Source organism: Harpia harpyja, chromosome 1 (assembly GCF_026419915.1).
Source record: "Harpia harpyja isolate bHarHar1 chromosome 1, bHarHar1 primary haplotype, whole genome shotgun sequence".
Lineage (NCBI taxonomy): Eukaryota > Metazoa > Chordata > Aves > Accipitriformes > Accipitridae > Harpia > Harpia harpyja.
The window spans coordinates 37,481,029-37,496,308 of record NC_068940.1 but is presented as its reverse complement, the minus strand read 5'-3'; the positions used below and the strand labels follow the sequence as shown (position 1 = coordinate 37,496,308).

The 15,280-nt window shown below is 41.9% G+C and overlaps 1 protein-coding gene across 1 annotated transcript; it reads right to left on the bottom strand.

Annotated features, from left to right (window-relative positions):
- Window positions 1–2,813: 2,813 nt before the first annotated feature.
- On the bottom strand, window positions 2,814–13,199 carry ZFP64 (ZFP64 zinc finger protein). Its single transcript, XM_052787298.1, has 6 exons — window positions 13,061–13,199; window positions 12,283–12,522; window positions 10,736–10,897; window positions 9,675–9,737; window positions 8,819–9,070; window positions 2,814–4,874 (listed from the first exon to the last, which is right to left on the bottom strand). The coding sequence occupies exons 1-6, from the start codon at window positions 13,131–13,133 to the stop codon at window positions 3,574–3,576; spliced, it is 2,091 nt and encodes a 696-aa protein (XP_052643258.1). The 5' UTR covers window positions 13,134–13,199; the 3' UTR covers window positions 2,814–3,573.
- Window positions 13,200–15,280: the final 2,081 nt, after the last annotated feature.

Sequence of the window (15,280 nt, the reverse complement as noted above, 5' to 3'; positions counted from 1 at the left end):
TTTTAAGTTGCCAAATTGTAGTACATTTGCAGTTTCAAGTTTTCAGGCTTGGTACAATTTTCTACACCCGAAAGCTTGCCTATCAGCAGCTAGTCTAACTACCTCCAAACTTTTGTCTTAAAATAAGGGTACCACTCCTTTTGTAGGAGCATACAGCGACCAGCTCTAAACCCAGAGCAGCACATTTCCACCAGCTCCTGTCCCACTGCCAGGCAGAAGTTTCTTGTCCAGCTGGAGCGCTTGGAAAGCTCCATCACTGGGGACTCCTGACATGCAAGTCCCTTAGTTGGGCTACTTAAACTCTGTACCCACATGGCTTGTAGAAATTAAAATATAATTGTCCTTGAGATTGCCAGCCTTCATAAAATCAACCAGCAGGAAATATTGGGAACATGGCCTGTGAGCAAGCAGATACAGAGGCAGACTTACCAGTGACAAAACCAAGTATGTGAGGGCAGATCAATTTAGATTCTTTTGTCTTACAGTAAAGGGAAAATATACAGTAACTGGTATTAAAACCTAGGTCACCAATGGACTGGTTAATCCTATTCAAAGACCTAGCACAGGTTTTGAAAGCTGAGAGTATAATTTGCTATCACCATTTGCATTGCTCAGCATTACAATTTGGCAAAAAAAGGAGTTGGAAGAAATCTCCTGCCCGACCTATCTCTGGTTTGATCTTGGTTGTAGTTTACCATCTACTTTGCTATGCTAGTGTTAACTGTGGAGCAGTGCTGTAAACTGGACCACTGAGATGACCTGAAGGAGCCCCGGCTGCCTCTCCAGGTCAAATAGACTTGAACTTCAACTGCACTGAACTTTCCCCAAGCTTGCTCTCCTGCAGCTCAGCTGCCTGTCAGCACACGGTCACAGCCCGTGCAGCTCAGCCCTGCCAGGCACTCGCACTCCTGGGGAAGCATCTCCTCCCCTGCGACACCAGTGCTGCACATAGTCTAGAACCCCTGTAAGCTGGGTGAAAAATGTGTATTTACTGTTATGGGACTGAAAGCGCCCAATCTTTCACTAGTGTTTACAATAACTATTGGCCCAGTGCACAGAAACACTGTACACGGCCTGATGGTATAGATCATGCACGTACGTACACATACATTTGGAGATGGGTTAATAGTGAAGAATTGCTACTATGCCATGCATTTTAATTCAAAGATAACAAAGTGTTTGATCTATGCTGCTCCAGTGATCATTTAAAACCCGGGTATCAGGGACCACATATAATAACATCAAGCACTTACCTGTGATGTCTTTTATCTTCCAAGTGCTTTACAAGTAATATCAACACAGTTGAAATGTAATGATCAGGTCTGTGCTATAGGCACAACAATGAAACGTGACTGGAGAGCCACAAAACAGCAACACCAGCATTAAAATTCAAAGTATCTAGGCTTTCAATTTATTGTTCTCAATGAATGTTCTGCAGGGATCTAATGTAGTAAAAATCTCCCGCCTACTTCTAATTTATATAAAAATAGGTGTGCTCGGTGACTTGGAACTGGGTCTTGTCAGCTCCTTAAATCACCTATCTGCAGGGAAGAGATAATTAACAGGTGACAAACCTGTATCACCAGAAAAGTTGGAGAACAAGCATAGCGAATAATAAACCCTGAAACACAACTGTCTGTGAACTTAGAACTTTTGCTTCATATTTCAATATGGCATGGGGCTAGGAAACAAGTCTTTAATAATGCCTTTTTAATGAAGCATTTATGAAGTTTCTCCCTCTAACTGGAGTGTGCTCTTTTCTGACATCCACAAATGTCAGGCACACCGTCAGACAGTTCAAATCAAAACCCAGATTTTAAAACCAACATTATTTGGAAGGGTTTTTTTGTTTTAAAAGAACGTTAATTTAGAATCAAGGATTAGGAAGGCATAAGAGATATGGATCTTCAAAAATACTATTTCCCATAAATAATGAAGATGGCAATACTGAAGCAGTCAAGTTTAAACAACCCTTATTTAAAAAAAACCCCAAAGTCACATTTTCAAGAACAGCCTGTATGACTGTACTTGTGAGTTATGACTGCATTTTCTTACTCGTCATTGTAAAGCAGGAAGCCTTACACTGTATGTAGACTATGTACCACACAGAGGGAAGGAGCAGGAAGCACCCCCACATGCACAAAATAAAGGCTGTACAAGCTAAAAATGTCAAACATGAGGCCTATTCAGAAAGTGGCCCTAATTATATAATCTTTATAAGTTTTCCAAGCATGTTTCTAGCACATAAAGCAACCATTCAATGTCTCCCACTAGCAAATACTGTGAAATTTAACTTGACTTTGATTCCCCAAGAGGGAATCTCAGAGCTAATTTTGATAACAGTCTCTTTTCAGTCTTCATGTATGTTAACAATTGTCCTTGGGATGCTGTCTGGCTGTGAAATGATCTCTGATTTTTGCAGATCCAGACACCTACACAGCTGTCTATTTTCCCCAAGTTGAGTCTGTTCTTTAACTAGATAGTTTGGTAGTGAAGATATTATTTGCAGCTACTACAAGAATGCTCACCAGATAGGACTATAATATTGCATATTTCAAAATACAGCCTAGAATTCATGTGTTATAGAAACATGCATCACATAATGGTAAGTTACTACCTCATTGTGATCCAAACTGAATTTATGCTAGAGTTTCAGACCTTGGATTAGAATCTACTTTTTTATTTTAAATGGAATGAATTCTATCTTTTCCTTTTTCCCCTTTCACTTGAAAAAAACAGAGACAAAACGTAATACACTTTTACCAACCGTGCAACTACAAACAGGCAGCATCAAAATAAAAACAAAATTTAAGTAGTGTTTGTAAAAAATATATTTGCAGTTGTTTTGTTCTTTAAAACACAGGTGCCTCTGACAGAGATCACTGTGCTGTATATATAATTTGCAATAGTGTTCTTGCTAACAAAGTTAGTTATTACTGATGGACAGACAAAATTCTTTTGTCCTCTAAGAAAGATCACCTGGTCTTCTGCATAAGCATTTCCAGATTAAGTGCCAGGTGCTAGCAACTTCTACAGATACTAAGGAATAGCCCCCTTAAACTTTACTAGGGCTGCATTAGACCCAGTAGTAGACATTTCTTACAGATCAACAATCAGCCAGGTGCAGTTAATGAATACATAGCATGTAACTGAAACAGACTTCACTTAAAAATATACTTCGGAATGGCTTGGACTATTACCTTTTTGTGTGTGCATGAAAGAACGAGTCTGCTGTGAAGGTAATTCATCGTAAGGTGAGGCTTTCTTATTTTAGCCAGCACAATACAAGGATCATATTCTGGGAAGCTTACTGCTTGGTGAAATCGTCAACAGTTGCTTCGATGCTCAGATTTTACAAAGAACACAGCCTCCAATTTCAATAGAGGCACATAAATATACACAGCCTTTTTCACATACAAGATGTTATGTTTCCATGTACAGACAAGTAAAATGTGTAAGTGGAAGGTATTTGGCTTTGTAGGACAAATCCTCATTTACTTATGTCCTATGCATTTCTGCTGAATTCAGCACTGCCTCTGAGACTGAAATTTGTTTAGTAATAGTACTTTGCAACTAATCTGGTATGGAGTCTGCTGGACATAGCAAAGCTGTATGGGCTCCGCTTTGAATGATAGAATAGGTCTGCTTCGGGGCTTCTGTGTGAGAGGATGAAGAAAAGATAGGAGGAGGGGGAGCTGAAGTGGACACTGTTATGCTCTGACCTCCATCACTAACCACAGTCACTTCTGTTGCTCCTTCTTGTATCAAAGCATTAAGGCCTTCTAAGTCAGAGCAGCTGATTCCAGAGCTGGTGATGAAAGCTTGGTTTGCTGAAGCCTCATGACTGCCAACAGGAGCAGCAGGAATGAGAGTTTGATGTAAAGCACTTCCATCGCTTTGGTCATGGGTTGTGAGAAGAACTGCTGGTTGTGCCACAGGCCCTGCTTCGCTTTGAGATATGGGAGGCGGAGGTGGTGCCAACAAACTGACTTGGCCCAGAAGCTGCAAGCGGCTGTTGGCCGAGAGGTCTTCCTGATTCTGGCTAACTAATGTAGGAGGCATGACATTCACGGATGCAGCCTGAACGATACTGTTAGTCTGAGGAACCTGGTGACCCACAATGATCTTGACCCTTCCCTCATTGTATGGAGAAACCTGAGCAGCCTGAAGTGGGACCTGGAGGTGACTGACAGTAATTGGGGCACTGGTCTGCCGACTGGGATCCATCTGGAGCTGTAGAACAGCCAGTTCGTTATTTTTAGATCCATTATACATACTGTGCTGCTTCTTATGACTCCTAAGAGAATCTTCTCGGACAAAGGAAGCATCACACAGGTCACACTTAAATGCTTTCTTGGCATCCAATTTGGCAACTTGCCTGGAGCCACCTTGCTTTGGCCTATCTCCTTCCTTCTTCTCCACTGTTAGCTTCTTGGTCTTGACTTTGTCACCATGAGCTTTCCTCACATGAGTTGTGAGGTTGCTCCGCTGCTTGGTATCAAAGCTGCAGAATTCACATTTGAAAGGACGATCTTTGCAATGAATTCGCTCGTGTACCTTCAGAGCTGCCTTGTTGGAGCAAGAGTAGTTGCACTCTGAGCACTTCACTGGTTGTTCGGGCTGATGAGTTCTTATGTGGTGCCGAAGGCTTGTTTTGTTTCCACACTGAAATTCACACTCTGGACACTTGAGAGTATTTTCCATGCTGTGCTTGATACGAATGTGTGATTTCAAGTTTCCTTTCATGGCACACCGGACCTCACAGAACTCACATTTATAAGGTTTCTCACCAGAATGCACACGCATGTGCCTCTTCAAGTCTGAGTTGATTTTAAATTTAGCAGGACACATCTGGCACTGGAAAGGAGCATCTCCTGTCAACAAACAACACAGTTCAAATCACAGATGAGACACCAAGATCCACTGGAGAGACCAATGCTATAATGAATTATGTACAGCTGACTTGTTCTAAATACTTAAAAATATGTTGGGAGTTTACAAGATGTAGAGAACTTTAATGGCACAGTATCTATCACCTGGTGCATTTGGGTGCAAACTCTCCATGAGCATGCCTGCCCACATCTGTTCCTTTTTGATGTCTGCATCTTATATATTCTCCATTTTTAGTTCATTTTATGTGTAGAACTGTTCAGTGTGCTTCAGATAAGTGACCAAAGTTTCTCCTTTGTCCCTTTTTAGCAACAGTATAACTTAACTAGTGTTTAAAATTAACAAAAATAAACACTGTAACTTTAACAGCTGCTATACTTTCGAAGTCTAAGAAAACAGTGTAAAGACATTCAAGTCTTGGGTTATTACTACAAGATTTACAGGGAGGCTTGTAGGTTAACTTTAAGCCTAGGTAAATGGTAGGCTACTGCAGAAACAGATGCTTAATAGGCACCAGCCTTACTGCTCAACCATATATTCCTTACTGCCTTTCTTGTACATTTGTTCACATGGTGAGTTAGATTAGCTGACAAGAAAAACTGATTACTTTTTTTGGCCTGGTTCATGTGGTGTGGCACAAATACTATTGCTGGCACAGGAAGGCAGTGGAAACTCTTTTCCAGAACATAGGGAGATGTAGGGACAAAAGTCCATACCTAGGTCAGTGTCAGGTGACTGCACAACCATAGGATTACTACAGTTATAGGAGGAAAAAAAAAAAAAAAAAAGAGGGATCACAGCTACATAACTGCAACTGGAAAAGACAAATGTGAGACTAATGAAACATGCATGCAAGTATGTGACTCTAGGGAAATGTGCTTACACAGAGAAGTAACATTAAGCTTTTGTTTTTCTGACATTACAGCAACCAAGAGATATTTGCACCATGTATCATACCTAATAATGTTCCACAGATCAATTCAAGAAAATCTAATATCGGTTTGTATTCTCACAATATCAGTTTGTATTCATGCAAACAGGTATAGAAAATATTCGTAAGTGCCTGGGGTTTTTTTTGGTGGTTTTTGTTTTGCGGTTTTTTTTTTTTTTTTTGAGAGCAATGCTGATCCAGAAATCTAACAATAGTAGTTGAAAATTAGATAAAATTCTTAAGCTGATAAAGCAAGAAAAATGAACACACTCAACTGCAAGATCCCTGTAAGCCTATTTATGTCAGACTACCTACACGAATAACCATTTGAATTGCCTGGATCTAAACCACTATTTTGCATTTTCTTTATTTGCAGGCTTGTGTCACAACATGTATGACCAAATTAAGCTGTAGCTCTGTTTAGTCCATAATCAATTCCAGGGTAAAGACCAGTGACTCCATTCTGAAGTAATTAAAAAAAAATCCAAAGCAAACCTACCAACCCAACTAAATAACTGTTCACTTTTTTTCTTTAATCTAAATATGTAGTTCTCTAAAATACCTAAGCATGAAGTCTTTAGGTAGGTATTATTTTGAAAAACTGGAAGAATTGCATCATTAGGTTCTAAGACACCCTTGGTGGGGGAAGGAAAAAGAGAGTGTACTTACTTCAGCAAGCATTTATCTTCTTTAATAATCAAACTGCAAATGGCTGATTTATTTTATAAGTTAATATTTTATAGAGTTTGTGATAGCTGTATAATTTTGCATAATTTGCTTATCCAGCTACATATGTCATAGGTTTAGCTACGTATTTTTCAAATCAAGTTGTGGCCTACTGTGCTAATCCATGTATCTGTTTAATAATTGAGATACATGGTGCATTATCTATATTAAACAGATTTTATTAATGAAGATGCACTGTTTGTTCATGTAGTTTATTTTAGAGTCTCAACTGCATACTCAGCTACTGAGTTTTTATCTACTTTGCTGATGAAGGCACAGTACGTATTTCAATGACTTAATTTTCACATACAGGGTAGCACAATATGTGAAAATGAATTAGTAATTTTACTGAATATAGCAAAGTATGTTGGTTCAGTTTATTTAAAGAGTAGTCTATTACTTACATTTCTTTACATTTCTGTCCATACCTAATTGACACTGACTGAATATATCTTAAAAAAAAGTGAGTGTCTGATCCTGGAATTACTATTTGTAAGAGCAGTTTTACTCAAATTAACAGGAAACTGATCTTAGATGACTAGTTCAACAAGTAATGCTATGTAGATGATCTCACTCAGAGCAATGTAGATTACACTCACCTTCTAGAGAATGACTAATTTAATTCCAGTAAGCAATATATTCTACATACCAGTCTCACTAGTCTTACTTTTCTCCTAAAATTGGCTGTGTGCATAACAGCTTTGTAGCCTAACAAGGATGAAATGATTACTTTGAAAATTCTTGTGCCTCCTTCCAGTGAATCAAAGAAAAAAGTCCTTTTACAAAAGAGGATTTATTTTGGAGAAATGTAAGAGACAACAAAACTAAAGACTTGAATTTTAGCATAATTCAGTTGCTTAAGATACGACAGATCTGCCAAAAATAAAGAAGGAAGCCTAAAACCCCTTCCCAACTACTGCAGTATTTAATGCCACAAAAATCTAACTCTACTGGAAATACAAGAGAACCATGATCATTCATAGGTTCTCCCACAGCCAAATTCAGAGCATATCTGCCCATGTACATAAATGCACAAGTATACATGCTCTCATATGACACTGGGAAAATGCAATACCATATTTTCTGACTAGTGTTTACTTACAGATAACTTCTCATAACAACCCGTACTATTTTGACTGACCATCGCATCTTCTTATATAGCAATAGAAAGAGGGAAACTTGTAAGACCACTGCCTGACAGTCCTGCCTGTTCCATCACAGCAGATTTGTGAAGTATAAAAGATTCTTTTCTGCTAGAGACAGATTGGTTTAACCCTCCCCTCCTTCACAATGCACAAGGGATTTCTTTCTTTTATCTACTCAAAATAAATCCCATCTTGCACACATCTGAACTAATGTTGTTTAGTACTCGAATTCAGAATCAGATGTAGGATAGGTTCAAAGCTAATCTAGTAATCACTGAACCATAACCACCTTGCAGCTAAAATTCACAGAACTAATCAAATGTATAAAAGACAACACAGAAACTAATCCAGTACCCTGGATTAGGTGAAAAACAACATACAAAGACAACTGTACAAAGACAACTGTACAGCAGTACCTTTACAGCAAATCTCTTCTAGGAACAATCCATAAAAGAGAAATCTGATTAAAATGAAACTTAGGCAAATAATGCAAATATAAAATGATACAATGTTTATAAGCCTGGAGGCTAAAGCTTTCTATCCATAGAGAAAAAATTATATGGGCAGAATATAGTTCCGGCTGCTCACACTATGCTGTTAATGTCCATGAGTCTGCACATGGAAGGTACCACAAAAAAAGGTCAAAAAAAGATGTAACTTAAATTGCTAATTACTTGCTAATTTACTGATGCAAGAAAATTTAAGCTATGCAGCTGAGGTTTGCACTGATATAACTAGTTCAATTATAAAGTAATTTCAGTGTTTCTAATATAGTGGACCAGATCTGAGAGACACAGATAAGAACCTAGATACTCTTAAACAATCAATCAAGCAATTAGATCCTTCAGTTCTACTGGTTTGAGAACATCTAATAGGCAGTTTCAGAATCAATTTAGAAGAAAATCTACGAAGAGTCAGATCTGTCTTCTGACTGCTTCCAGGTATTTTTAGTAGAGCTGTATGGCCCTGCTAGATTCTATGCCCAAGAAATTCACAGAAGCTGAATGCCTAGGTGCTTTTGAGAATTCGAATAGGCCGTTTCTGGCATCTTGACACCTGTATACCTTTTAAAATCTTCCCTATGACCTTCAAACCTTTACAGATCTGAATTTTAGTATCAACTTACCTGTGTGGGATCTGAGATGTACAGTTAGCTGGCTAGAGTTGCGGCTTGCATAAGGACAGATCTGGCATTTAAAAGGACGCTCGTTGGAGTGAATGCGCTGGTGCTTGTTGAGACTGCTGCTGTCAGCAGCTGCATAGTCACAGTGTTTACATTTGTAAGGCTTCACCCCAGTATGAGAACGCATATGCATCTTCAGCTTATCTTTACGACTAAAACATTTGTTGCAAACTTCACATTTATGGGGCTTGTCTCCTGAAACAAACAGAAGAGCATCAAGACATCCAAAATTTTTGCAACATAAGGGTATTGTTGCAATTTAAAAAAAAAAAAAAAAAAGCGCACACACTAAACACTTAACAGAAACGGGGCTAGTTTTCAAAAGCTGGACATTGGATTTCAGCAGCCATCCTATCAGCCAAGAACTCTTCTATGCTCCAGAAGGCTGCATGCACAAGTGCAACAAATATAGAAAACCCTTTGGAACTTTCTCCCTTTACAACTCTGAAATTGCGGTTTAGGGGGAAGGGAGGTGAAAAGTTGGAATTATTGTTCCATATGAAGAATAAACTAGGTTTATGCACTACCACCACACTGCACCCTGACAAACACGTGATCTGCACCTTAGAAATTTAACTGTGCCTTAAATCGATGTACAGTGTTCATGTTTCATAGCTGAGTGCTACCGCCCATAGGGAGACACGGCTTACCCAAAAAAGGCAATTCCCCAGGCAGAGACAACTACAATACTAGAATGTACAGACATTCTATAGATATGCTATTTTGTAGGAAAATACCTTTTGGCAAAAAGCCAAAAGGAGGAAATAAATCAAAACCAAAATATAGCAACTGTATAGACCTGTGTGTGTTCGTAGATGACGTTCCATATCCTTCATGCCGTAGGAAGTCTTGAACTGGCAACCTGAAAATGGTGAGATTAAGATCATTAAATTCAAGGAAAATCTAACAAAATAATAAAAATATACTACCATATTCTGGGAATTATGTTTATTTTCAAGAACATTTTCTTTAAAATTCAGTATTAACAGAAAAAGAATTCCCCATCCTGTTTACTCACATCTACTTAAAATAGTGACCGGCTTAGTTATGAATAGTTTTCTAACGCTTCCCCTAGGAGGCAATTCACTCTCTACATTACCGTTTTCCTTAAGCTTTGAAACAAATTCTCTGGAATCTCTGCCTAGGATTTGAGATGCTCTTTACAGTACACAGGGGATGCTGGGGGAACTAATTAATTCCACATATGACTTCAAGTTAGTGCAACTGGGAACTCAGGTAACAGCTCACCATTCAGGAATTCTATCCAAGTGGAGAGTACTACAGTTTTAGAGCACAGAAATGAATGCTAAGCATTTGAAATATGCCTTTCAAATGAAGGCAAGCTTACAAAGAGATACTGTAACTTTTGCTACCGTTAACATGACTACTCATCTACACGGCTGTCTCTGCACAGGTTTTCTGCATATTGCATGGTTTTTACTCATTAAGGTCTCCAAATACTTCAGTTCAATCCATCCTTATAAAAATGCTAACTGACTAAAGACAAAACATATAATGCAAAATGCATGTATATTTCTCATGTACAACAATGGTGGTTAGCAAAAAGGTAACAAGACTCTGCTCTTACATTGCTACGGGTATGGGCATAGGCCAATATCAATAAGCAAACCCACTGCAGCATAGCAGAGCATACCACAGTATAGGACCAAAATCTAAGCACGTGAAATCAATAGCAAAACTACTACTGGTATCAACGGTAGTACATCACACCCTTCATAAGTAGGTTGCCTTCCAGGTTCTGCACGTCTTAACTGTTTAAGACAGCGCTACTGTGCATATCACTATACGAAACCTATCAATTTTAAAATGAAAAGGAAGAAGGTATAGTCCACATCTTACCTGGATAGCAGCAGTTTAGTTTCTTCTGTGTAAGTGAGGAAGTGGATTTTCTTGAACGTGCTTTTGGTGGTGTAGAGACGATAGCAGCAGTTGGAGGCTCACTGCTCTCACTGGGCAGGTACGTTTGATAGCCATGCTCAAAAACAAACTCTGGTGCAGAAACTAAACACAAAGAAGAGCTTAAATTTGAGAACATTAACTTCTCCAATCAGAAAAATCTAATTATTTTCTATTCTTGTTAATTCCTTCTCTATTCTGTTTTTTTCCAGCAACATTCTGTTCCTGGGTTCCTACTCACCTGGGGGAGGGGGAAAGGAAAAAGACTTTTCTCTCCCTTGCTATCCTGCTGTCAGTGAAAATTCTGTCAAGGCCTGATGAGCCACGCTGAACTTAATACAACCCTATGTAGGCCTGCTTGTCTACCTTTGAATCCTACCCGACTGCACTGTTCAGTTTCTTCAGAAGTTCATTTTTTTTCTGATGCCTGTCCAAGTCTTACATTAACAAAGGTATGTTTGTTTTTCAACAGTGGCTGCGCTACAGCTCAAAGGAGAAAAAAGTCAAATTACTTACATGGCAAATGTTGTCAAAAAGGCATCATGTAAACAATTTTTTTTTTAAATTGTTAAAAAAGTTCAGCCTCTTTCAACTATACTGTTTTTAGCTGTTACTCACAAGAATAACAGCTGAAACTATCTCAGCCAAAGTAGCAGCTTTTAAATCAATTAAACAACGCTATTATATCCCAAAAGGGCAGAAGGATATAACTGCCCTCATTTTAAAGATGAGTAAATATGAAGCAGAAAAATGACTCATCCAAAACCCACACTGAGTTGAGGGATTGTAATACAAAAATTCCTGGAAGTGAGCCCTGAATTCGGTTTGTTTCACTGCTCTTCCAGATTCTCTGCCCTAATCTGTCTATCCAAATTAAAGTCAAATAATTTGGATTTTAGTAAGGTCCCAGACCAAAATAAAATAAAACTATATATAGAAGGGCAAACCTTCACACACGGAACAAAATTCTAGTTTTATTTAAATGTCTCCAGGATCAGGACCTCACTTGAGCCTTCACATACGCAGAAATTTTGAGTAATATTTTTCCTGCCAATTAGTTATGGGAGCAATGTTAGGGAATGCAGTGTTCTCACATAAAAAGGCCTGGATTGGCGCCTGACAGCAATTCTGCGTCTGTTTTTCATCAAGAGCACTCTTAAAAAATAAAATGCATTGTAATTTGATTATTTTTCGTAAGTATTGACAATTCTAATTAGTTTGCACAAGTTGGTTGTACAACACTTAAGCGAGTCTCTAAGCAAACTTGTATCTCCATTAGCAAATTCAGTAACTTTGGTCATACCAAAACCAAGAAGGCAGCACACCACTTATTTTTCTTCCTTTGCTTGCAGGTACGTGACGACTAATCTGAAAACTGTTATTTTAGCTTAGCGCGACGGGGACGGTCTGCACAAGCAGATGGCTATGTAACGTTGCCACTTTGCAGGAGTCGAGTGCTTTCAAGCTCCTGGTACGTAAGACCACGGTACCTGTGATGGTCTGGGTCTCCGAAGCGATGGTCCTGGTCGTCGTTTGTGCCTGTGTCGATGGCACCGTTTCTTCTGACACAAACTGGACCGTACTGGTGGCCCCGGCTGTTGCACTAGTGAGCTGGCAACCGCTTTGCTTATGCCCAACGAAGGCATCGAGGTTATTGAACTGCTGCTTGCAGATGCCACAAATGTGGATGTCGGGGGTGAGCTCCACCAGCACGGTGGTGCCGCCGGGAACTGTGGAAACAGCAGCAGGGTCAAGAACTCGTTTTGAGAAAACGGGAACGGGTGAAGCCGCACTAACTGACACACCGACCTCCCGCTGACCAAACGCCCCGGCCGCGGGGGAGCCCCTCGGGGCCCGGCCCTGCCTGGAGCTGCGGGGGTCAATTAGGGCGCTGCGGGGCACCCGGGGCGGGGCTGCCGGCCCCGAAGGTCTCAGGGTCCCGCGGGGGGGTCCCCAGCCGCCGCGCCGGCCGCGGCCTGGCTCCACAGAGCTTGCCCGGGGGCCACCGCCCCGGGGCCCACCGCCCGGGGCCGCCCGGCCCGGCGCGGCGCTCCCGCCGGCCCGCAGCCCCTCACCGCCTGCGCGGCCACGCCGCTCACCCAGATTCCCGGGTTCCCCCCCCCCCCAGCCAGGTTCCCGGGCTCCGCTCCCGCCTAGTTTCATGCACTACTCAGGTTTCGGGGCCTGCCCAGGCCCCGGCTCAACTCGGCTTAACCGCCGCGCGGGCCCCGGAGCGCGCATAGCCCGCTGGCGCGCAGGGGCACTTACACTGCACGGGGCCGGGGAAGGCCGGCGCCGCCGCCCCCCCGCCGCCGCCACCGCCGCCGCCGCCGGGGTTCATGGCGGCAGCGAGCCCCGCACGCCGCCTCCGCCACCTGCAAGGGGTTTTTTACCGACGGGGAACCTCTCCCCCCCCGCGCCTCTCGGCCGCCGAGCGAGGGCGGATGTGGAGGAGCCGAGCATGCTCAGTGGCGGCGCCGAGGCGGCGGCTGCCCTCACCTGCCGCCGGGCTGAGGGCTCCCGCCGCTGCCGTTCCCCGCCTCGCTTCAGCGCGGCCGGAGCTGCCTCTCGCCTGGGCCGCCCGCACCGGCCTCGGGGCAGGCCCCGAGCAGGATCATCCCTGACGAGCCAAACCGCCGTTATTAAACCCTGCGGCCGCCAAAGCGAGGCCTCTGCGTTCTGCGGGAGGCGGAGGGCCCTGTGGGCGCCCTCGCTGTGGAGCGGGTGGCTGCTCTTGGCCCGGCGCTGAGGTGGCCGTGCCGGTCCTCCGTGGCCGCGGTAGCGGGGCTGAGGCCTCACGCGTGCTTCAGCCTGCTTCCCACAAAGGCCTTAAGATTAAGTAGGAGCTTTAATTTGTCTAGCAGTGCTTGCGGGAGTTTGGCAGCGGGTTAGGGCTGACGGCTGGGATTAAATCTTGGGGTAGTCGAAGCAGTGAAAACTAGCCTTAGGTTTTGGCTTTTTCTTTCGGGTCCTATTACTGGTCTTCATGTGAAATCAGGTTTATTGCTAGCACAACACTAATAACTCCGCAGAGAACCAAACCGGTTGCACGGGCATAATTGCCAGAAAACCACTCTGATATTCCCACTCTTTTTGCCAATCTTGCTTTTCAAGACCTCTCGTCTTACAGGCCTTTTGGCTTCCACATGCCCTCAACCCTTCCTTCAGTCATGCTCACCCCAAATCTCAAAGATAATTTCATTTATAGTGCCAAATAAGAATCTGATACCCACGGAAGTTACTGGAAAGCCTCTCCGTTGTTTGAGTGGGTTTCTGGATATACACCTCAGTGTGCATTACAGGCAGATAGTGTTCCTCTTGCTTAGGGTTGGAGAAAACTTTCCTATAGGATGACACCCTTTTTAGGGGGGACTGACATGTTTTGTGCCAAGTATGTTTACTGGTTTGCAGCAACAAACTGGCTGAGCTCTTTCAGAGTGCCAGCTCACTGAAAGTTATGTTGCTTTGCCCTATATTAAAAATGCAGCTATTCAGGAAAGACCCACAGCATTATACATACACTGAGTAGAAAATGGAAATTCGGAAGTCAGATGGCCTTTGCTTCAGGTAGATGCCTTTTCCTACTTGAATTTAACCAAGCTATAAGACCATCTATTTGCATGTGATCGGTGAAGACTCAGTGTTTGGCAGCTGAAGCCTGACAGACATATTCCATCTATGCGCACTTTGCATCCAGTTCAGGTTCCTGCTACCTTCAGACTTGTGTTAGGCACCGATATTTCTTCTGTGCTCTGGGGAGTGCACAGTAGTGGGGAGGAAACCACTTACTTGGTGATGCAGGGGTAAAGTGGCTGCAGAGGGAAGAAAATGGACTAACATGGGTAACTGAAGATTATATAATGTGGATGAACATGAATGGGAAAACAAACTATTAATTCTGCTTTCTCCTTGTGAATTTGATTTTGTTGCTGAATGCTTTTATAGCTGTGTAGAGGTAACGGTGTATTCATTAATAAATGCAGAATAGTTTGTGTATGCACTAAACATACCCAGAATTTCAGATGCCAGTTCATATTACACTTGAAGTTTTATTTTCCTGGGAAAGTGGTGTCTGCTTGACATTTCCGTTGACCCATTTTGCCAAAACAATATAGCACAGACATGGGATTGTTAGGGGGCCAAGATAAGACACAAAAGGTGATAATCCTAGTTCCGGCCTTTGAAACCTGCTAACTGTGTTCAATAGCACGTCATAGTGCTGGTTGCAAGGATCAAATTTAGCGCACTTCAAGACCTCAGGTATATTTTAATCCAATTTTAGATTAAAAGGTTGATTAACACATTAAAATACTAACGAAGAAGGAAACCACATAAACTCCACACGATGCATATTGAATGTGGAACATTACTAGGAGTTTCAAAATTTATTTGGAATCCCCCCTCTCCACCAAAATAATAAAAATTAAGGAATTTACATTGATTCTGGAAATATAGATGGTTTTATGTTAGCATGGCTACACAGCCAGT

What these genes read in the sequence shown, in the direction of transcription:
- ZFP64 (XM_052787298.1), bottom strand. Translation starts at nt 13,133, where the DNA reads ATGAACCCCGGCGGCGGCGGCGGTGGCGGCGGCGGGGGGGCGGCGGCG. An exon ending in TCATCTACGAACACACACAG is followed by an intron (nt 9,071 to 9,674) that starts GTCTATACAGTT and finishes TGTTTGTTTCAG; the next exon opens with GAGACAAGCCCCATAAATGT. An exon ending in ACATCTCAGATCCCACACAG is followed by an intron (nt 4,875 to 8,818) that starts GTAAGTTGATAC and finishes GTTTGTTGACAG; the next exon opens with GAGATGCTCCTTTCCAGTGC.